A 22,038-nucleotide genomic window follows, 5' to 3' on the forward strand; every position below is an offset into this window, starting at 1 on the left:
CCTCCATGTGCAGATGAACTGGGGGGAAAATGACACTTCCTTTCGTCTAGGTTTTTCTCACTCCAGTGAGGCAGACAAAACAGAAAAATAAGGATGTTTATTAAGGACATTTCTAGCCCACAGCTAGGACTCACTTAGCTCTATGAGCCACTCTCCGACCTCATCCCCATTCAATGTGAATGACATTAGGGAGGCCGGGCCACAGGTAGATCCCACTGCCTGACTAAAGGGGCCATAGCAAAGGGTCCCTCCCATAGCCAGGTATAGATACACTGCTGTGGATGAAGAGGGAAATCTCATTGGACTAATATATTCCTCCACACCCTGCCTGGACCCTTTTACTCCTACCCACCTCCCAAGATGATAGGTCAAAGGTACCTAGTACCATGATGTAGGGTACCAGAGGAAGCCCCTTTATTAGGCCCAAGAACTATGGGAAAAGCATACCCTTCCCTTCTAAGCCATCTCAGGCCTGGGGGCTACTGAGGTAGACAGGGAGGGGCCAGGCCACTCTAATCCCCCTTGTGGGCCCTGGTCTGGGCTTGCCCCATAGGGAAGCAGGGGGTATTTTGCTGGTACAGGAGGCTGGGACATCAGCCCAGACTGGAATGCTGCAGTTCTTCCCGAAGCCATGAGGGCACTGGCTGTCCAAGCCGGCTCAGCAGCTTCGACAGCTCCAAATTATGGTTCCGGAAAAATTCCGTAAGGAAAAGACGGGACTGACAGGAGAAAAATGAAGGCAGAAACAGTAAGGAGTGGGACACTAGTTGGACACAGAATCAGATCCTGGAAGTGGAGTGGGATCCCCTGCCCCTGCCTTTACTTACCTCAGCGTCCATATCTGGGTACCTCCGGCCTTTGCTCCGGCCTAGACAGCGAGTCTTACCACCTTCAAGTCCCTGGCACCAAAATCCCTTATCGTCATCAAACCTGCTCAACAGGAAGAGGCCATGAAGTGGCAGGGAGAAGAGAAACTCAAGTTCCATAAATGCACAACACCCCTCCCTGCCCACAGGGACATGTCTCTCCTTGTGAGACAGAGGAAACCCATGTCTCTAACAAACATGGTCAACCTGATTCCCCATTTCCCACAGAGTACTCCTCCCCTAGGTCACGCTCTCCCACCTGAGGGTCCGTGTGTAGTTCAGAAAGGGTGTGATACCCAGGAACTTCTGGATGCTCTCCATTGAGGCTGCTGGGTTGGTACGCAGCTCTTGCCCATCCACAATCAGCAACTAAAGGGACAGGGATGTGGTTCCCTCTATATTCCTAAGAAGCCTCTGGGCTGAAGGGAAGAAGAGGGGAAGGGGAACGCCATTGAGGGCTCTTGGAGGGATTATACCTGTCCAGAGGGGTAGTAAGTCAGCCAGCGTTGTAGATGGGTAGAATAGTAGCCAGGGACAAGACAGCGGTTCTGCAGGGAGCGCAGTGCCAGAGGGGTCTGGGAGGAGGCTGAAATCACCTGATAGAAGGTATAATTCAGAGCAACTGGGTCTCCATGGGCTCGTTGATGCTGAAGGACAAAGAGAAGGAAGGTGAAGGACTGGTGATTTGACAGTATTATTCTGTTCTTATGCATGGTCTGGTGACAGACAGTACAGCATAGGCACCTGTCCCCAAGGCACTAGTTAAGTTTCTCTACCCTCACTCCTTTCTCCCTCTCTAGCAGTCACTGCACCACCCCCCAACCTTTAACCCATTGTGTCCCTAGCCTCAGGCAGACCTGGTACCAGGAATAGGCCCTGTCAGCAGGGTTGGTGAGCACAGTGATGATCTTGGCTCGTGGCAGGAGGGCAGCCCCACGCCGTGGCACAACCTCTGAATCAAAATAGGTGGCACTTTTTTCAAATAGGAAATCAGTGCTGGCATTGGAAGGGACAGGGAAGAAATCCATGTACCTAGGAAGTAGCACAGAAGAGAGAGAAGCAGAAAAATATGCAGAGTGAAGTGGCCAGAAGTCTGCTGAGGGAAGCTGGAATGGGGTATTTTGGGGGAAGGGAATTCCTCTGAGAAACATTCAAATGGGGCCCAGTCTCACCAGTCAATACCCTTGTGGTAATTAGGGCCGTTGAAGAACTGAATCTCCTCAAATGTACTGGGGCTAGGGAAGCTGCTAGTTACAGCTGGGTGCAGGCTCAGGAAGAAGTGAATAGCCGTAGTCCCTAAATGGGAGAGAAAGGCCACTATGGGAAGGAAGCCAGCTCAACAGCATGAGCTTGAAGGAAGTGAAAAAATAACCACTCGGGGTAGGAAAATCCCCTTTGGCCAAACTACAATGATAGGAGGCCCAGGGAAGGGCTAAAAGAGCAATTCTCAGCTTTGACTGTACTAGAATGACTTGTGGATCTTGTAAAAACTTCACAGATGATTCTGATACACAACCAGGGTTTAAGAATCACCACCCCAAGAGATTGGATCAATGAGGGGTGGGTATAAAGGGAGTTCCTTTCTTTCTCCCTTAAAAATTCAAATTAGGGCACGGTGGCTTACACCTGTAATCCCAGCACTTTAGGAGGCCAATGCAGGCGGCTCACTTGAGGTCAGGAGTTCAAGACCAGCCTGGCCAACATGGTGAAACCCCGTATTTGTAAAAATACAAAAATTAGCCAGGCGCAGTGGCACGTGCCTGTAATCCCAGTTACTGGGGAGGCTGAGGCAGGAGAATTGCTTGAACCCTGGAGGTGGAGGTTCCAGTGAGCTGAGATGGTGCTGTTGCACTCCAGTCTGGGCGAAGAAGCAAGACTCCGTCTCAAAAAAAAAAAAAATAAAAATACTTTTTTCATCCCTGTGATTACCTGGAGAGAGAAGAGAGTTCCTTGACAAAAGGATTCTTTGGGTTTAAGGCAAGGCAAGAAAAGTTAGCTAAGAATATTTCACCTGTTTTCTGGGGTCCCACAATGAGGAACTTTGGGAGCCGATCACAGGTTTTCTCCTTGGACCAGATATCTTTGTGCCTCTTGTCATCACAGGGATTCTGAAGGCAGGGCCAAGAATCAGTTAAGGTCTAGTCTTTTTATTTATTTATTTTTTTTGAGATGGAGTGTCACTCTGTTGCCCAGGCTGGAGTGCAGTGGCGTGATCTTGGCTCACCGCAACCTGGGTTCAATCGATTCTCCTGCCTCAGCCTCCCAAGTAGCTGGGACTACAGGCGCATGCCACCACGCCCAGCTGATTTTTTTGTATTTTTAGTAGAGATGGAGTTTCGCTGTGTTAGCCAGGATGGTCTCGATCTCCTGACCTCGTGATCTGCCCGCCTTGGCCTCCCAAAGTGCTGGAATTACAGGTGTGAGGCACTGCGCCCAGCTGGCCTAGTCTTATCTTTTTTTTTTTTGGTGTTATGACTCAGATGCCTAGTCTTGTCTTAAACCCCTCCTACCCCAACTGGGTGCAATGGCTCATGCCTGTAATCTCAGCACTTTGGGAGGCCGAGGTGGGCAGATCACCTGCCGTCAGGAATTTGAGACCAGTTTGGCTAACATGGCGAAACCCTGTCTCTACTAAAAATAACAAGAAATTAGCCAGGTGTGGTGACGGGTGACTGTAATCCGAGCTACTGGAGAAGCTGCGGCAGAAGAATTGCTTGAACCCGGGAGGTGGAGGTTGCAGTAAGTGGAGATTTTACCAGTGTACTCCAGCCTGGGTGACACAGTGATCTGTCTCGAACAAACAAGAAAACCCTACCCCTATCATGTCTCTCATCAGCCTGAGCTCCACCTTTACCTGCCAAAGGGGGCTTCGCTCCTGAGGGAAAAGTTCAAAGTACTTCTGTGCAAGTGGGACAGGAGGAAGAGTCTGTAGGCGCAGCCGTGTCCAACACTGAAGGAAGCGCACCAAGCTCTCAAAGGTGTACAGGCCCAGCCGGTCATTTCCGTAATTGGACAAATGGGTCATAAAGATGCTGATCTGCAAGGGGGTGCCTGCATGTCAGATTTGGAGAGCCTATCCCACCTCTGAAATAGACTTGGTGAGTAAAGGTCCCAGCCTGCAAACACCTTGGCTCTACAATCTTCTAGCCCTTCCTCTTGGTACCTTACCGGATTAAGCAGCACTGTTAGAAAGAGCTCTCCACCTCGGATGCTTCGGTCTAGTTCACGAGAGCCTCCAGGATACTCATTATAGAAGATTGTGTGAGTGAAGAGGCCACATGTCTGCCGGGGAAGCACCTGGAAGGAAAAGAAGAAACATGAGATTTGAAAGATAGAATGAGAAGTAGATGAAGGACACTGGGATTTGGAAAGGACTCAGTCTAAAGTTATACCAATAAAGCTCTTACTAATGGTGTTAAATTTTTTCATCCTTCTACCCCCTCTTATGTACCCCCATACTTGGACTGGCAATTGACAGAACATAGGTCAATGCATGTTGAAAGCTGTTTAAATGTGCGAGTTTGATTCAAGTTTATATTGAGAGTCCTCACCATAATGCCATTGTGAATGAAGCCACGGCGGTAGCGGGCAGGGCGGAGATGGGGATACTCCTCAGTGCTGGTCACCTGGATGCCCCACACAGATTTCCAGGCCTCATAGAGCTGTGTGTGGATGGGGTACACGCCCGAGTGGTGGGGGGCCACAGCATACCCCAGATCCGTGGGAATCCCATGCTCCTGGGAATGGCATAGACTCTCACCGACCTGGTGAGGTTTGGGGAGTGGCGGGTAAAGAGGGTGGGGCAGCCTCCACAGAAAGAAAAACGCAAAGGGTAGAAAAAGGGTAGCCCATAGGGGGAAGGTTGAAAAGGAAGCATGGCTGGGAGAAAGTATGGGGAAGAGATCCAACAGTCTCACCAGAGCAAACTGTTTGTTGAGCCTCATCTGGTCAGCCAGCACGGAGCGATTGTGGAACAGGTGTGGCTGCATGTGGCTCCACATGTGGGGGAACCACCAGAACTCTCTGCGGTGCTTCAGCAGCATGTCGTCCCCTGCATCCTCCTCCTCTGTCCCTATGACCACACGCTGACCACTGACCACAGCCGGTCAGCCCCTGTTCCCGCCTTTGTTTTGTAACAACACTGACCAACTTCCATCCCTGGGACAACCCTACTGATCCTTGCCTAAGACATTCTATTTGCCCCACTGCCAATTTGCCCTCCAGCCACCCATGTGAACCTAAATTCATGCCCACTGGCTCCTTATAGTAGTCTGACCCCAAACCTTGACCCTTTTATCCAACTTGTCTATCCATGGAGGTAGACAGTAAAGGGACAGATCAAACTATGATATGCTGAAGGAGTAGGAGAATAAGCTCACCAGTATGATAGAACTTGCCCGAGAAGCCCAAGTTGAAGGTGAAGTTGGGGACTAAGGTCCTGAGTTTGTTCTGGGTGGTCAACAGAGCCTGGGAAGAGTAGCAGAGACATGAGAAATCAGGAGAGCAGACCGAACAGGTAATAACACGAGAAGTAGCATTCTTCCTGCTTGGAAAGGCAGAGAGTATACCTATGACAAGCTACGAATCAAGGGAGTCTGACAGGCCAGAGTATGAGTAGCTTCTAAGAAGAAATTTAAGTGACAAGACTAACCTCAACATCAGCCACCTTCATGCGGGTCCCTTCCTTGCCCACAAAGATGTCATCAATGTCTACCAAGATGTAGCGGTCAAGGTCCAGGCAGAGGCGCTTGCCAGTGAGGTATGCAACAGCATCGACGAAGATAAGTTTGTGGAGCCAGAAGGAAAGGCCGTGGCCAAAGAGCACCCGCTGGATGCCATCATGAAGCCCCAGGTCCTGTACCACAGTGGGAAGCCGGGCCCGACGAGGAACCGGTCCTGGCACCAGGGGCTCAGCTGGCCGAAGGCTGGCAAGAAGCACTGGTTCATATGTACTGTGATTGGATTGGAAGATGGTCCAGTCATCACCAGGCAGTGGGCCTGGTTCTAGGCGGCTGGGGCGTGTGAGATGCAGTAGGGGTGCAGAAGGATTCACTTGGTAGTCCCGGAGCCCCAAGTTTGAGTGTAAAAAAAGGGGAAAGCCCTTGAGCTGGGCACTCAGTAGGCTGTGTTCATGGGCTCGGAAAAAGCCAATGATGCCCACACCATACTCCACACAGTACCGGTCTAACAGTTCCCGACTCCAGGCATCCAGGTTGACATACTTGAGCAGGTTCTCATAAATGACCAAGACATAGCGGCCATGGGTATTATCAGTCAATGTGGGCATGTCCCCTCGGCCAGGTGCCAGCTCAGTGCTATACCGAAAACGACTAGACTCCAGGATGGCCACAATTTCCTGCCCCAGCTGTGAGTATGCACTTTCCACAAACACAAGGACCACGGGTTCAGTTCGAGCTGTCTCTGGAGGCCTAGGGGGCCGAGGTGGAACTGGAGGCCGTGCAGGGCCAGGACCAGCTGCCCCACTGCTGCTGCAGTCTCCCAAAGGCAGGGGCAAAGGTTCCTTGGCCTTAGGGCTGGTGGACACATAGTAAGCCAGGAAGCCCATGGAGCCCAGGCTGAAAGCGATCAGCAGCAGTATGAGGCGGTGCAGTTCCAGCTGCCGAGCTGGGCGTACCACCTTCCACAACTGGAGCATGGCGGGGGGGACGAAAAAAGGGGGGAATGGGGACCCCCTTAGGGGATGGGAGGTAGGAGTTCTATAGGCTAGGACTGTCTTGGAAGGCTAGAAGGACAGGAAAATAGGGGCAAGGGATTCCCTTAGGGGCCGTTTCCTTAAGAGGTGGCAACGAGTCACCTTAGTATAGGGTAAAGGAGGTAGAGGGGGAAGCAGAGGGCCACTATACAGAAACCACTAGTCTCAGGTCACCATGGCCCCCTGGCCCATGGCTTCAGGCTGCAAATCTTGCCAGGCTCTCCCCTTGGCCCTGGCTGAGTGCCTCACATCAAAGGTCAGTAAAGTTCAACCTCTGGCACGCCTACCTGTAAGAGAGAAATCAGTGGGTTACTCTTCTCTCTGAAACTGTCATTAATCCATTCTCCTCCCCATCCCATCTCTTACCTCCTGCTTACTGGCTAATCTGTTCTAAAAAAAAAAAAAAAAAAAAAAAAAAGGCTACTGTAGGAGAACACAAGCTGAGGCCTATTCACAGCTTGTTCCCTTTCCCTTTCTTAGACACCCAAATGAATGTCCAAATTCTCCTCGATAAGCAAAGCTCAGAGATGGAGCAGTATATGCAAATGCTAGAAGGGAGCTAATTTCCCATCAACAAGAGGCTAAACATCCTAGAAGGCTAAAAACAGGCCTGCTCTGAAAGGAGTTCCTAGCCTGTGACTGAGCAGTTGGCCAGCAAGCAACAGCTCTGATCTTTCTGTGAGGAAGCCCCTTTTGGGGGCTTTATTTCAGAAAGCCCCAGAAGTCCCATGCTCAAATGAAATATCAGATAAGAAGGAACTCATGAGTCTATTAATCTTCCTCATTGATCAAACCCAACATCACAGCCAACAGAATTAACGAACTTGCAGTCAGGCGGACACTATGGTGAGGGAGTTCAAAAGGAAAGAGTGATCCTCATGATAGCTAATCATTCTACCAGTTTCCAAACCCAGAACTTAGGACTCCCTTACCCGTTGCTTGTGAAACATTACCTGCCCCTGACCTTCACATCAACTATGCCGGTCAGGAAAGGAGATAAAAATGTAACCCCAGAGCAGGCCATACACTGGGCGCTGAGAAAAGCCAGACAGCTGAGTCCACTCTAGTTCTCCTTCCTAACTTAGCCAAAGTGGTTCTACAACCCTATTCTTGAACAGCTCAGAAGAATCCCTGAACTAGCCTGGAGAGACATGAGGTATTGAAGCCAGTTACACAAATAGGACAACTTGAGTAAGGACTGGATGACAGAGAGCAATAGGAACTTAAGTCATATCCAGCCAATGACAGAAAAAAAGAGTCAGGACAGTGTGATCAGAAAACACAGTTTTAAGGAAGCCTAATTTTGGGGACCTCTTTTGTTTTATTTATAATTTTTGAGATGGAGTCTTGCTCTGTCACTCAGAATAGGTGGTGTGATTATAGCCTACTGCAGCCTCGAACTCCTGGGCTCAAGTGATCCTCCCACCTCAGCCTCTCATGTAGGTGAGACTACAGCTGTGCACCACCACACCCTACTAATTTTTAATTTTTTTTTAAGAGATGGGGCCTTGCTATGTTGCCCAGGCTGTTGAACTCCTGGGCTCATGCAATCCTCCTGCCTCAGCTTCTTATGTTCCTTTTCTTAAATCGACTGCTTCTAAAAGTTTTATTGTCACTATCCTCACCTCAGCCTCCTCATAAGGCTGGCAATCTGTCTCTACCACCCACCCCCATATACACACATCTCGGGTGATAAGGCAGAGCTGGGGTCTTTCAGAATTGACAAGAGATGATTTAAAAACAGTTCAGGTCAGGCATGGTGCCTCACACCTGTAATCCTAGTGCCGTGGAAGGCCAAGGCAGACCGATCACCTGAGGTCACGAATTTGAGACGAGCCTGGCCAACATGATGAAACCCCATCTCTACTGCAAATACAAAAATTAGCTGGGCATGGTGGTGGGCGCCTGTAGTCCCAGCTACTCGGGAGGCTGAAGCTGAAGAATCACCTGAACCCGGGAGGCGGACGTTGCAGTGAGCTGAGATCTCACCACTGCACTCCAGCCTGGGTGACAGAGTGAGACTCTGGCAAAAAAACAAAACAAAACAAAACAGTTCGGCTTTGGCCCAGGTAAAACTAACCACATGAGAAGAGAGCTGGGGGAGAGGATCAAAATGGTGACGGGAAGGGGTGAATGCCAAGAATCTGATGTAACTTTAAAGAAAACATCGTAGCGAGGAGGTCACTGACGGGAAGTCGGTACTCAGGGTATATCACCCCAAATTTGAGAACTTACAACTTGCCAGCCATTCTTCTAAGAGCTTTACATATATTTAATCCTTACACCAGCCCTAAGAGGTAGGGAAGAGGTACATGCTCCATTATCCCCATTTCACATATGAGTAACTTGAAGTCCAGAGAAGCTTAGAAACTTGCCCAGGGTCACACAGCTCAGTCGGTGGGAGGGCTGGGATTCGCCGTCAGGCCTGTCAAGCTCCAGAGCCGCGTTCTTGGCCGCTGCATTTTAGCTTCATACCTGGAAGCAGCAGCAAGGTTTAGGGAAGGGGCACCGTGGGCACTGCGGGCACCGCAGGCCGGGGCCAGTGAACACTGAGGGCCAGGAGGGCTGGGCAAGGTGGGTGTGTGCCGGGCGGGAGGTCTCAGAGGAGGGCGAAGCCAAACGGGGGCCGGGCCTGGGCTGGGGGAGGCCGGGACGGCCAGAGTAGCGGCGCGGAGGCTGCGGGCGGGGGCGCCGAGGGGGCTGGGGGCCGGCGGGCGGGGGGGCCTCGCCGAGGGGAGACGCAGGCACAGGTGGATGCGAAGAGCGCCCCGGATGTGGGACACTAAAGGGGAAGGAGCCACGGGCACGCGGAGGCTACTCCAGAGTGACATCGAGACAGGGTCTGGGATGGGAGAATCCTGAGGGAAGGAGGGAGCCCGCTCGGTCCTAAGGGGAGCGAGGCGGCTCTGAGGGAGGCCGGCGGAAGGAACCCGGGGCGCGGCGCGAGCTGGGCCGCTCGGGACGACCCTGCTGGTGGTGATGGTGGCTACACTCGAGGGAGTCTGTGGGAGGGAGTCTGTGGGGCGGGGGGGAACTGAGCGCGACGGTGGGCGGGTGGGGGGGGTCTCCTCAAAGGCGGCTCACCCGTAGGACTGGGCGGCGTCCCCGCTGTCCCCGGGCTCCGCCGCGTCCCGGGGCTGCCCGGCTTCCCTGCTGTCGGGGCCACGGGCCGCGTCGCGGCTGCTCCGCCATCTCTGAGAGAACGCTCTGCCGCAGCCTGGCCCAACCACCGCTCCCACCGGGGGAGGCGGCGCGCCGCCGCTAGTGGCACCCGCTCGGTTCCACCGGCTCCAGCCCGGGCAGCCGCGCGACCTCGGTGCCAGGACACCAAGAGGCCCTCCACAGTGCCTGGCCGAGCTGCAGCCTCCGAGACGGCGGGCTCCGCGCCCCGCCCGCGGAAGCGCACCCCCGCCTTCCCGCACGATGGCACCGCCCGCCGAGCGTCTGGCAAAGCTGCTCCGGAACAGGGGCGGGCTCAGGCCTGGGCTCATCCACTCAGCCCCGCGGAGGGGGAGCCCGGCCGGCCCACTCGGGGAGGGGAGGAAACGGAGCGGTCCAGCCAGGGGCGGGGCAAGGGGCGGGGCGATGCCCTTAGCCGGCCCCCAGGGCACCCACTCTCCCTCCCTGCCCCGCCTCCGCAGTACCTAGCACTGGTTGGAGGCTGAGGAGTATATAAGTTTTTTTTTTTTTTGAGTGGGAGTCTCACTCTGTCGCCGGGGCTGGAGTGCAGTGGCGCGATCTCGGCTCACTGCAACCTCCGCCTTCCGGGTTCAAGCCATTCTCCTGCCTCAGCCTCCTGAGTAGCTGGGATTACAGGCGCCCGCCACTACGCCCAGCTAATTTTTTGTATTTTTAATAGGGACGGGGTTTCACCATGTTGGCCAGGCTGGTCTCCAACTCCTGACCTCCGTGATTCGCCCGCCTCGGCCTCCCAGGTGCTGGGATTATAGGCATGAGGAAGTTTTATTCTCAAAAGGACCCAAAGGGAGCAGGAGGGGAGCTACCTCTCTCCAACCTAGTAACCCAGGCTGCTGAATTTTTTTTTTTTTTTTTGAGATGGAGTCTTGCTTGGTCGCCAGGCTGGAGCGCCGTGGGGCAATCTCGGCTCACTGCAACCTCCCCCTCCCGGGTTCAAGTGTTTCTCCTGCCTCAGCCTTCCAAGTAGCTGGCATTACAGGCACACGCCACCACGCCAAGCTAATTTTTGTATTTTTAGTAGAGACAGAGTTTCACCATGTTGGCCGGGATGGTCTCGATCTCTTGGTCTCGTGATCCCACCTTGGCCTCCCAAAGTGCTGGGATTACAGGCGTGAGCCACCCGCGCAGGACCCAGGCTGCTAAAATCTACACCTCTGGCTGTAAGCCTCCAACAGCAGTAACACAATGGACTGTTTAGAGGTTATTTTATTAAATATCTTCAGTTCAAGGATTCCTTGTAACAAAGCTATGAAGGGTCTACCAACATTCAGAACAAACACTATTTTTAAATTATTTCTATGTCATGCAAAAATTCTGCATCAAATGCCTTCCATTTCTTGTTTAAAAGGTGATTTTTTTTCATAGTCTATTGTCTATAGATGCTGACATTAGCCCCAGAAGAGGAGTAAGAATGCTAAGAAGTAGGGCTGGAGCAGCCATATGAAGCTATGGGTCTCAATAAATTCTAAGACCATATGTCTTCAAACCAGCGAAACGAAACCCTGTGGTGAAGGGATCTGCGTGCTGGCACTGCAGACTGCAGGGCAGGAAAGGGCTAGGGCCCAGGGGCTGGGACATGCATGAGGTGCTCGGAGGAGCCTGGCTAAATCCAAGCACCAGCACCTGTGAGTCTGCTCTCTTCTCAGCTGTCTCCCAAGTAAACCTGTAGCTTTGCCTCTTCTCCCAGCTCTTGTGCCTCCTGAAGGTAGTCCAGAGAGCTGGAATCTACCCACATTTACCCCAAAAGTGCAGATGTTTGTGCAGATAAATCTGCAGTGTTGTTTTGAGGGAAACCAAGGCCATAACCAATTGCTCCTCCATTATCTTCTCTGCTATCTGCTTAGGGTATAGATCTCTTCCTCCTGGAATGGAACTCCTTGAGCACAGAGAGGGACAATGAAGGTAGAAGCCTTGGCTCTGGACACCTCTTTTGGGTTACATGCGGGGAGAGGTGATGCCCATGCAGATTGTCCAGCAGTAAGTCTATTCTTCAGTTGGTCAATAAAGAGGCCTCTGTAAGGACACCTCTTCTTCTTGCCAGAGCAGTCAGGTCAATCTCAAAGACAGGAAAAGAGATGGACGTGCAGCAAGGAAGAATAAGAAGGGAGGCAGCCCCAAGGGCAGCCTGAATGCATAGAAATGACCATCACCTCTTCTCCCACTGCCTCATTCCTCCCATTCCACAGTAGCACTTGGCAGGGTGCCCAGGCCCCGATGAGGGTCAGCATGGGGACCACCACCATGAAAAGGCAAGACAAAGATGGTCCAGATCAGCACAGAAACAGAACCGCCAAAGGCGGCACGGGGAGCCCTGACTAGGGCCCGGCTCTCTCCTTGCTGAGTTAGAAGAAAACACGAAGCAAAGCAGCAGCAACCCCTCCCCCTCCTAGCTGCAGGCATAAGGCCTCAATATCAGGGCCCACATGCATTGTGCATCCTATAGAAATGGATGAGTGAGTGAGTGCATGTCAGACTAACACGAGGTTTCTCATCGGCTTCATGGCGGGCACACTTCTGCAGCACCAATTCTCTTCCTTTCTACACTAAATGAGACAGTACAGCAACGTCCAGGCCCTTAGTCCTGAGGCCACCACTTCTCAGCTGCCTCCACAGCAGGCTGGGAGCTCTTCGTTCTCTCCCAAGTAGGTCTGATGGTCACGATGTTCTCATCAGCCTCATTCTAGGCACCTATGCAAGTTCCAAAGAAGTCCATTCCTAGACCTGGGGTAAGCAGGCCACCTCAGGAGCTGCAATCACATCACGGCTCCCAAACCTCTGTCAGAGTTCTTGCCTGGTCCCCTTGAGTCCATGGGGACCAGAGGCCAAGCTCACCTCTTCAAGGCCGGTGGGTGAGCCTGCTGCTCATGCCAGGATGGACCTCATACAAACTCCTGCCTTCTTGCCAACCCAAGGGCTGTCGGTGGTTTTAAAACGCATCATGGTATGGATTCCTTTTTTTTTTTTTAAACAATCTTTTTTTCTTTTTTTTCTTAAATGTAAAAAACACCTCGGTACAGCAGAGACAGACACGAAGGGCGGGCGGGAGGGCTGCATGCAGGGGCGTGCATTGGCTGCTGCCGCTTTTGTAATTGAATTGTTTTAAACCTCAAACAAACAGGACTGCCGCTGTCACTCAGGCCCTCCAGAGCCACTGGCTGCGAAGGTTCGACCTCTGGCTGGAATCTCCTAATGCCCCTGTCAAACAGGACAGAATGTGGTAACAGAACAGAGGACAATGAGCACACGGATGAGTTCCAGTAACTTCAGCACGCTATACACGTTGCCAAGTCTGCCTGAGAAGGTGGGGAAAGTGGGTGAAGCTAATGTTTAAATACAAAACTGCCTCCCATTTGCTAAGCACTTAAGTGTTTTACTTACAGTATCTTACTTAATCCTCACAATGATTAAATGAGGTAGGCACCACTCTCTGCCTTTTTTTGACAGCTAAGGAAACTCAGTTTAGGGAGGAAGTAGCCTGTCTGAGGTCACCCAATTTGGAGTCATGGAGCCAGACCCCAATCTGTCTGATTTCCAAGCGTAACTTATTGAAACCATTCTGCCCAGGTTTTGCCAGTCCTCTGGGATCACACACCTGAACTCAGGGCCATGTGACTCTAACTAAAGCCTATAGATTTTCTATTCTGTTAGGCTGAGTTTAGATTTCGTAAGTCTCCTCTCCCAGGCCACCTCCCAGCCTTCTCTTCTTCCTCTGACCCCACTTGTCTGTCCCAGGCCCTCCCAGCCCCTCTCCCCCATCAACCAAGTGCACCTGTGGCTGAGCTCACTGCAGCGGTGCGGCAGGGGCCCCTGAGCAGTGATAGTGGACATTGAGCCACTTGCCATCCCGACGGTGCCAGACCCGGGTCTCTTCTGACTGGCTGGTACGAGGCCGACCCTGCCCGTCGATGTACTGGGTGAGGCGGATGTAGGCGATGCATGCTGCGTCCTCCCCAATCACGTGGACATGTGGGTTTAGGATGGTGGTATGGATGGGCTTGCTGTTCTTGGACAGGACTGCAGGGCAGGGTGGGGTAGGTAAGAGGACATCAGGCCTGGGCACCTGCATTTTACTCCCAGCCTGTACTTCCAAGTCTTACCATCTCCCCAGCACCAAGTCCCCCCAACACCCTCCAGAGGCCAAGATACCACATTACATTAGTCTCCCTTACCCAAAAGGAACAGAAAGTGGGTAACAATGATAGTAGCAGCTGCTCTTTTAATCAGGCATTGTGCCGGGGGTTTTACATGCCCAAACTGTATTTCTTGGTGGATAATATTTTCTTCATTATAAGATAAGGAAATAGGTTCAAGGAATAATTTGCTCAAATGACACACCTGAACTCAGGACTATGTGACTCTAACTAAAGTCTATAGATTTTCTATTCTGTTAGGCTGAGTTTAGATTTCATAAGGCTCAGCTTGCCCCTAGCTAGGGCTGCAGAGCAAAATCATGAACTTAAACCATTCAAAATTGATTTGTAATTTTTTTTAAAGGCACCAAAGCTGAAATAGAATCACCAAAGCACCAAGCTCAGGATATTCCCAGGTTCTCTGGGGAAAATGCAAAAGAAGGTGGATTGCCATTATTAGCATATGCTGTGAAAATTGTTGCTTTTATTGAGATTCACATTTTAGTTCAATTCAAACGTCAGACAGGGGCTACATGCCACCTTCCTAGAACTAATATAAACTCTGGAATTACTTCTGGCTAATAGAATTACTTAGATAGCTGAGAGCTTACATAGGCAGCTGAGATGTGATAAGGTGGGAGTCAGCAGAGAAGTTAGTGACTAACTACAACTCAGGGCAGGATAGGGAAGGCCCCCCATAAAATGGGAAGAGATAAAAATAAGGAGGGGGAGGGTCTCATAGAGTAGAGAGGAAGATGGGAGGGCGTGATGATTCAGCTTCTTATCCCCTTATCTTCCACGAACTGTCCAGAATGTACACCACCCCCCATACAGGACGCCTGCCTTCCTCCATAGTCAGGAAGATTCTAGCCACAACTTCTGATCTCACAAATCACCAACGGTGCCCTGGTTTGCACATTCTTATCCTGATTTTAATTTCCTCTACCGTGAAACCTGCAGACACAGAGCTTAGTTCTTACGTGCTAAGATCATCTCAACCTAATCTCAAAGGGTTTCCAGTCCTTCTTGGAAAGAGGTGAGGCTTAAAGAAATAAGTGAACTTGATTGTGGTGACTGGCATTGCCACGAAGCAGCTGCAGAATGAATGGGCACTTGGGGATCAGGAGCAGTGCCCTCAAAGGTGCCTGTTTATGACCATCGGGGCACAAGGAGGCAAGCATATAGAGTAGAGCAGCATGAAGGTCAAATAAGGGAAAAGTGGGCAACTGGGATGAGAAGGTGAGCAGGAGACAGAAGCAAAGGGGTGAAGGGGCAGGCAGGAGTATATCAGCAGCACGAACCCACTCACGATTCTCAAAGTAAAACTTATGGAAATCCATCCCCTCCACGAGGTTACCAAGGGCCTCAGGCTCAAAGGAAGTGAGGCCTGGATCACAAATCTTCCTGCAGGGGGGAGAAAAAAAGGCAGCCTGTCAGGCTTCTATGGAGTGACTTGTCTTCCTTCCCCATCAGTGGTGTCTATCCAGTAGCAGCAGGCTAGCAGTGGCCATGCCAGACAAGTCAGCGAAGATCTTCCAGGTCTGCCTATTGAGTCACTCAGCCCTGTGCTTTGGGCCCACTGCCAGGACACCATGGGTGAGCTCAGGGAATCTACCTGGAAGAGTTCCCAACTTAGGAAAGCTTAATTCAGATACTTTGCCCAAAGTCCAACTTCCCTTTCCTCAGGGTCCTAACAGTTGTCTGGAGGCAGGGAAGGCATTGGGAGATGACTTAGATGGGTGTCTACTTACGTGTAGGCGTCAAAGTCCCCATTGTTGATGGCTTCAATCAGCTGTTCTGTGATCTTAATGATCTCCTGTTTTCGCACTGTCGGGGAGGAAAATCTATCAATTTACTTACTGGGGAACCTCCCAAGTGACAGAGAGCCTTCCCCAGTCCCCAGGGAGTCCCTGTGATCGCTGTGACAAAGACATCCCTCTTCTCGGTCTCTAGGGCCCTTGGCAGGAAGAGTGAGCCCACCTTCCCTTCTACCTCCCTCTCTGCAGTCTGCAGAGACAATAACTACCACCTCCTGAAGCCCAGCCATTAGTTACAGATCTTTGGCCTTTGCCTCCCTCTCCATCAACAACCAGGTTGTGGAAAACACACTTGCCTTTAACAGGTGAGGAGACTGGTACATCCTGAATGCTGTGAGGCCCTCCCCTGTATGAGCAGCCTCTCTCACAAGCATCTCCCAATAAGGCTGCTTCTACCCTCAATTTACTTCTTTCACCTAAAGGGGCTCAGTCAGGTCTCAATCACCACCCCTACTCTTAGCCCTCATTCAATGGCCAGGACCCAGCCCTGGGCGACAGGCAGCCTGACAGCAGAACCCAGCTACGGCTGGGGTGCCGAAGGACCAGCAGAGCCCTAGGATGGATGCTTCCCACTGCTCATCAACTCCATAGGGCTTTTCTGGGAGGAACGATCTCGGAATTGTAAAGACTTGTGACAAGCGTCTACCTGAGAGGCTGCTCCATTTACCTCTCAAGGCTTGGGAAAGCTGTACATTTCACACCAGCTCTCATGCCAGGATGTGTTCCTCAGGAAAATCAGAAAGGGCTCAAGCTGACAGGCAGGCAGAGATGGTGCCCACCAGAACCCTCCTCCCCACCCCATCCCAAGCCAATACAGGTCCTGCCAGCAAGGGCTTCTCTAACAGGGAATACCACTAGCAGCAGGGACTGCTGCCAGGGTAAGAGAGGGCTCAGATTGAGCTTGGGCTCATCCTAACCTGAGCCCTGGGCTGGCCCAGGCCACAAGTCTTTCCTATAGGAGCAAAAGGCTGCAAGACAACTGCAAGCGTTAGACCACCACCACCACAGCCCAGCTGGGCCAGCACAGCCAAGCAGCACAGCAGGGACAGGGCAGCACAGCCAAAGGCGCATCCAGGAAGGGCCCCACAGCCATCAGCCCTGCTAGGCCTCAGCTCTAGGTGAGCAAGCAGTAGGTTAGGGGAAGCAAGGAGTTCAATCAGCTTCCTAAAGTAGCAGGCAGGTGTGCACCCACAACACACACACCCTCTCCAACCCCCCTAGACCCATCTAGACGACCTGACTGGGGCCCCACGGGTGAAGAGGGTTGTGCTTAGAAACTCTACAAGGATAGATGGTGGGAGGAAAGGCAGCAGACAAAGGCATCCTCCAGCACAGGTATAACTAGAAATATGAGGATGAGCTACTGATGACCCATCGAGGCACCGTATCAAGACTTCCTACTGCCTCGTCTGTTTTCTAACAAGGCTCTGAAGTGCGTGCCATTTTATTTCCACATTACAGTTAAGGAACCTGCAGCTCTGGGAAGTTAAACTTCACACTCTTGAAGGCAGTGTAGCTGGGATTTAAACTCAGATCTGTCTTGCCTCTGACCCTATGTTCTTAATATGTTATGCTGAGCCTCAGGAAGCACTACATCCCCAACACAGTTCCTTGTTGGCACGATTTCCCCCATCACCCCACTCTCACCCCACAGACCTGACTTCTGACTCTGCCCTTCTTCCTGGCTCGCTGAGGCAAAGTCCATGGCATATCCCAGGGGCTTCTACACCCCCAACCCCCAGGCCATGTTCTTCCACCCACTCTTCCTTCTTTGGGCCCCAGACTCAGGGGCCCTGGCATGGTCTCAACAGCACCTCTAATCGTCCCCCCACCCCTAGCAGACACTGTGCTCCCGGAGCTTACTAGCATGGGAAGCTGGGCTGGGCTGACAGCTCTGGTGGGGGTCCCTTAGGGGCTTCAGGACGAGCCAGGGAGACGGAAGCCAGAATATGCCTCCCTCACACTTACTGGCTGAGGAGCAGAGAGAAGGCTGGGGCTGCATGCCTGTAGAGGGGGCTGTTCTGTCCCGGGAGCTCCGTCCTTCAGGCACCGAGCTGCCATTCCCAGTGCGGAGCGGGGCAGCTAGCCAGCCAGGGCAGGGCAGGGCAGGGCAAGGCAGAGCAGCCAAAACAAACAGAACAAGGCAGGTGAGCGAGCAAGCCGGACAGGACCCGAGCCCGTGGCGATGCAGAGCCGGGGCAAGGGGACGCCTCACGTCGGGCTGCTGTGGACACTGGACCACATCCCACGCCGCCACCTCTGCCAGAGAGGCCTCCCAGCTGATGGCACCAAGCAGGTGCCCATATCTGGACTGTGGCTTCCAGACGAGCCTTACAACAGCCTGTCCAAGGACCCCTGCTCCCAGGGAAGATGTTCCAGGGAGCCAGGCCACAGGGTCCAGAGTGCCCAGCAGCGCCGGAATCGAACCGATCTGACCTCTCTCACAGGGCCCTGGAGCTACTATGGTTCACTTCCTCGTAGCTTTCTGTTTTCTCTTTTTTTGGTTCCAAAAGGGTTGGTGTTCCCTTGCCACCCCGGGCATGCTCTCCCAGCTCTGTCCCATAGTGTTCCTCTGTTTTTTTCTGATGGCCTGGCCCAAGGTCACTTACTAAATTCAGGCAAAGGGAGCGATTCCAGGATGTCCAACCAAAGAGCAGGACAGAGATTCCCAGGGGTCTGGCTTGCTATGCCCTTCCACCCCGCCCCCAGCACTCTAGCCAGGCCCAAGCTTAGGCTGGTGGTCCTTACGGGGTCATGAGGACATGACCAAGTGTGGCCTCACAGTTGTCAGATTCATTCCAACACCATCATTCAGGCTAAGATCTTAGGACTAGAGTGACCAACTCATCTCAGTGTTCCCATGACTATCTGGATTTTACATTTATATATATATATATTTTTTTTTTTTTTTTTTTTTTTTTGAGACAGTCTTATTCTGTCACCAAGTGCACTAGTGCAATCTCGGCTCATCGCAACCTCTACCTCTTGGGTTCAAGCCATTCTCATGCCTCAGCCTCCCTAGTAGCTGAGATTACAGGCCCCTGCCACCAGGGCCTGGCTAATTTTTTTTTTTTAGTAGAGATGGGGTTTCACCATGTTGGCCAGGCTGGTTTCAAACTCCTGACCTCAAGTGATCTGCCTGCCTTGGCCTCCCAAGGTGCTGGGATTACAGGTGTGAGCTACCATGCCCTGCCTATTTATTTGTTCTTAAAAATTTTTTTTTAAATACAGACACGGTCTTGCTATGTTGCCAGGCTGGTCTCAAACTACTGGCCTCAAGTAATCCTCTTGCCCAGCCCTCCCAAAGTTCTGGACAGGTGTGAGCCAGCACTCCTGGCCCATCACGGTCTTAAAACCAAAAGTTCTGGGTCCGGGAAAACCAGAACGACTGGTCACTCTATTTATGGCTCATGACACTTGTGCGCTTATTTGGCAGGGACTTGGGATACCCGTTCTGGGATGGCACATCATTATCAGCAACAGGAACAGTTTTCTGAGCCCTGGCCCCTGGAGAATCTCTAGCTTAGCTATTTTAGACTTGGGGGTCAAAGAAAAGAAGCCTCTTGCCCAGCTCAGCAACACCAGACAGGGGCCTCATATCTTGGCTCCTGGAAAGTAGTTTTTATACCACGCCCTCTCCTAGGGGTACAGGAGCCACCATTCCCAGTTCTGGAGGCAGAAAAGGCAGATGCCCCATTGGAGCCCAGGTACCTGGGTCACTGCTGGAGTCCTTCCCCCTCCAAGGGCCAGCACCTACCTTTGAGGTCCTCATCTTCTGTGGTGGTGTTGCAGCTCTCTGTGGAGCCCTGTAGGCCAAAAAGAACATGTTTCTATATGCTCCATCCCTTGGAAGCAAGAGGAGCAAAGCAGAACAAAAGCAGAGTTTGTGCTCCTACCTACAGAGGTGCAAGGAAGAATAATGGAAGATTCTGCTTCCACCCTGGCTATCTGACTCTTCCCAAATCCTCTCTTTAGTCTTGCCCAACTCGGTAAATGGCACTATCTACCCAGTTACTCAGGTTAAAACCTGGAATCATCCTCAATCCTTCTTTCTCTTTTCCCTTTATATTCAGATCACCTAATCTAAAATAAAATCTTTGGGTTCTGCCTCCAAAGTAAATCCATGTCTTACCTCTTTACTTGCAATGCACAGCTACAACCTGAGTCCAGGCCACCAGCATCTCACACCTGAACCATGTAACAGCTTCACAGTCTAACTTTCATGCTTGCCTCCTCCCCAGGGTTCTTTTTTTTTTTTTTTTTTTGAGACGGAGTTTTGCTCAGGCTAGAGTGCGGTGGCATGATCTTGGCTCACTGCAACCTCTGCCTCCCAGGTTCAAGCGATTCTCCTGCCTCAGCCTCCTGAGTAGCTGGGATTACAGGCGCACGCCACCATGCCCAGCTAATTTTTGTATTTTTAGTAGAGATGGTGTTTCATCATCTTGGTCAGGATGGTCTCGAACTCCTGATCTCAGGTGATCCACCTGCCTAAGCCTCCCAAAGAGCAGGGATTACAGGCATGAGCCACCGCATCCAGCCCTCCCTAGAGTTCTTGATCATGATGTGGCCAGACTGATGTTCTAAAGTGTCAGTTAGACTCTATTACTCCTGCTAAGAACTCCCAATAGCTTCTCCTTACTGTTGAAAGAAAATGCAAACTCCTACAAGGGCCTTCAACCTCATCACTCTCCTACGGTTCTCCCCGACTCACTCAAGCTCTTCCCTCTGCTTGATTACATAGGCCACACCACAGCTTCAGTTCCTTCTGCCTAGGGCACTCGGCCCCGGAGCTGGCCTAGCTGCCTCCTTCCCACCCACCATTCAGGTTTTAGCTCAGATATCACCCCCTGAAAGAAGCCCTCTCCCGAATACTTAATTCAAGGCCCTGTTCTCTCTTTACTTTGGTGGGGTTTTTCTGTTTTTCATTTCTTAGACAGAGTCTTGCTCTGTCACCCAGGCAGGAGAACAGCGGCATGATCTCAGCTCACTGCAACCTCCACCTCCCAGGTTCAAGTGATTCTCCTGCCTCAGCCTCCCAAGCTGGGATTACAGGCATGAGCCATCATCCCCAACTAAATTGTATCTTTAGTAGAGAAAGGGTTTCGCCATGTTGGCCCAGCTGGTCTTGAACTCCTGACCTCAAGTGATCTGCCTGCCTCAGCCTCCCGAAGTGCTGGGATTACAGACATAAGTCACTGCACCTGGCCTTCTCTTTACTTTGTGCCATTTTCTTCAGATTACCTATTGCCATTAGATTTTATCTTATTATTATTGAGATGAAGTCTCACCCAAGCTGGAGTGCAGTGGTGTAATCTTAGCTCACTGCAAACTTCGCCTCCCGGGCTCAAGCAATTATTGTGCCTCAGCTTCCCAAGTAGCTGGGACTATAGGCACGTGCCACCAACCTGGCTGATTTTTTGTATTTTAGTAGAGAAGGGGTTTCACCATGTTGTCCAGGGTGGTCTGAACTCCTAAGCTCAGGCGATCCACCCAACTTGGTCTCCCAAAGTCTGAGGATTATAGGTGTGAGCCATAATACCAGGCCTATCTTATCTATTTGCTTACTGGTTTTTTATCTGCCTCCCCTTGCACCTACCGTTAAACAGGGAATTTGTCTTGTCACCTCTGCAAACCAGAGCCATGGATGGTGTCTGGGCTCAAGAGATTTTTAGGAATGCTGGTGAAAACACCAAGAGTACAAAGGGACCAGGCCATGGAGAAGGCTCCAGGGTCTAGTGCTGCTCTTCCCTGTTTTGGTTTCTTTTTGGTGAACATTTACTCTCATTTAAACTTCACAACATATGGATGAAAATTCTATTATCATCATCCCCAATTTGCAGACAAAGGATACTAATGTGTAGGGCCAGGATTCAGACCAGGTCTGTCTGCCTGCAGATCCTGGGCTCCGAAAGGTATAATGCCCTTCCTCAGGAGCAACTATGGGCACAGGCTACCTTCAGCCAAGCCTCTGCAAACACCTCAGCTTTAGGGTGCAGTATGTAGACCCCTGGGACCCAGCTCACCTGTCTCCTGCTGACCTGGAGCAGGAGACAGGCTCGGGAGCCACTCACCTTGATCCCATCTGCAGCGTTGTGTACCACAGTGGTTTGTGGCTCCTGTGAGAGAAGATGAAAATTACCCTTCCAACTTGGGGACAGACTATGGCTCTTCCCTGAGGAGCCCCACCTGTACCCCATGACCCCTACAGACCCTATAATGACCACTGAGGCCTGCCCACCAGCCATCTCCAGAAGACAAAATGTCCTGGCTTAGCTGGGGTTCTGGGCAGCTTGGAAAGCCTTGGATTTTGGCAG

General features: G+C 51.7%; 3 protein-coding genes across 54 annotated transcripts in view; all 3 read right to left on the bottom strand.

The window, feature by feature from the left end:
* Positions 1 to 77: 77 nt before the first annotated feature.
* On the bottom strand, positions 78 to 7,961 carry NDST2 (N-deacetylase and N-sulfotransferase 2). 3 transcript variants are annotated; one of them, XM_032256420.1, is made up of 13 exons: positions 5,518 to 7,958; positions 5,246 to 5,333; positions 4,784 to 4,938; positions 4,418 to 4,603; positions 4,035 to 4,163; positions 3,721 to 3,903; positions 2,878 to 2,974; positions 2,039 to 2,162; positions 1,724 to 1,898; positions 1,343 to 1,513; positions 1,126 to 1,235; positions 828 to 930; positions 78 to 719 (listed from the first exon to the last, which is right to left on the bottom strand). In XM_032256420.1, the coding sequence occupies exons 1-13, from the start codon at positions 6,520 to 6,522 to the stop codon at positions 594 to 596; spliced, it is 2,652 nt and encodes an 883-aa protein (XP_032112311.1). In that variant the 5' UTR covers positions 6,523 to 7,958; the 3' UTR covers positions 78 to 593. The 3 variants fall into 3 exon arrangements, with proteins under 3 accessions (XP_032112311.1, XP_032112313.1, XP_032112312.1); XM_032256422.1 differs by lacking the exon at positions 78 to 719 and having other exon boundaries at positions 869 to 930; positions 1,163 to 1,235; positions 5,518 to 7,961; XM_032256421.1 differs by lacking the exons at positions 78 to 719; positions 828 to 930 and having other exon boundaries at positions 1,126 to 1,285; positions 1,463 to 1,513; positions 5,518 to 7,961.
* LOC116535426 (high osmolarity signaling protein SHO1-like) lies at positions 6,736 to 10,211 on the bottom strand. Its single transcript, XM_032256427.1, has 3 exons — positions 9,664 to 10,211; positions 8,955 to 9,054; positions 6,736 to 6,866 (listed from the first exon to the last, which is right to left on the bottom strand). The coding sequence occupies exons 1-2, from the start codon at positions 10,068 to 10,070 to the stop codon at positions 8,970 to 8,972; spliced, it is 492 nt and encodes a 163-aa protein (XP_032112318.1). The 5' UTR covers positions 10,071 to 10,211; the 3' UTR covers positions 6,736 to 6,866; positions 8,955 to 8,969.
* Positions 10,212 to 10,965: 754 nt separating this feature from the next.
* Positions 10,966 to 22,038, bottom strand: part of CAMK2G (calcium/calmodulin dependent protein kinase II gamma) — a 62,049-nt gene continuing 50,976 nt past the window's right edge. For 14 of the 50 annotated variants that reach the window (XM_032256465.1, XM_032256436.1, XM_032256430.1 and 11 more), the window contains 5 exons: positions 21,796 to 21,840; positions 19,482 to 19,530; positions 17,693 to 17,806; positions 15,659 to 15,734; positions 13,977 to 15,311 (listed from right to left, as the gene is read on the bottom strand). In XM_032256465.1, the coding sequence (XP_032112356.1) occupies positions 14,951 to 15,311; positions 15,659 to 15,734; positions 17,693 to 17,806; positions 19,482 to 19,530; positions 21,796 to 21,840 (645 nt within the window). In that variant the 3' untranslated portion in view covers positions 13,977 to 14,950. Of the gene's footprint in view, positions 12,973 to 13,546; positions 13,792 to 13,976; positions 15,312 to 15,658; positions 15,735 to 17,692; positions 17,807 to 19,481; positions 19,531 to 21,795; positions 21,841 to 22,038 lie in introns of those variants that run through there. The other 36 variants (XM_032256441.1, XM_032256461.1, XM_032256448.1 and 33 more) reach the window with 11 other exon arrangements.

The sequence above is a fragment of the Sapajus apella genome, unplaced genomic scaffold, assembly GCF_009761245.1.
Source record: "Sapajus apella isolate SASKATOON/1434 unplaced genomic scaffold, GSC_monkey_1.0 scaffold94, whole genome shotgun sequence".
Lineage (NCBI taxonomy): Eukaryota > Metazoa > Chordata > Mammalia > Primates > Cebidae > Sapajus > Sapajus apella.

Excerpts from the sequence above, each read along its gene's own strand:
- LOC116535426 (XM_032256427.1), bottom strand. The coding sequence starts at position 10,070 with ATGAGCCCAGGCCTGAGCCCGCCCCTGTTCCGGAGCAGCTTTGCCAGA. Across the intron at positions 9,055-9,663 it reads GACGCCGCCCAGTCCTACGG|GTATGAAGCTAAAATGCAGC; the intron begins GTGAGCCGCCTT and ends TGCTGCTTCCAG.
- NDST2 (XM_032256420.1), bottom strand. The coding sequence starts at position 6,522 with ATGCTCCAGTTGTGGAAGGTGGTACGCCCAGCTCGGCAGCTGGAACTG. Across the intron at positions 2,975-3,720 it reads AGCGAAGCCCCCTTTGGCAG|AATCCCTGTGATGACAAGAG; the intron begins GTAAAGGTGGAG and ends CCCTGCCTTCAG. Across the intron at positions 2,163-2,877 it reads TGTGGGACCCCAGAAAACAG|GGACTACGGCTATTCACTTC; the intron begins GTGAAATATTCT and ends TCTCCCATTTAG.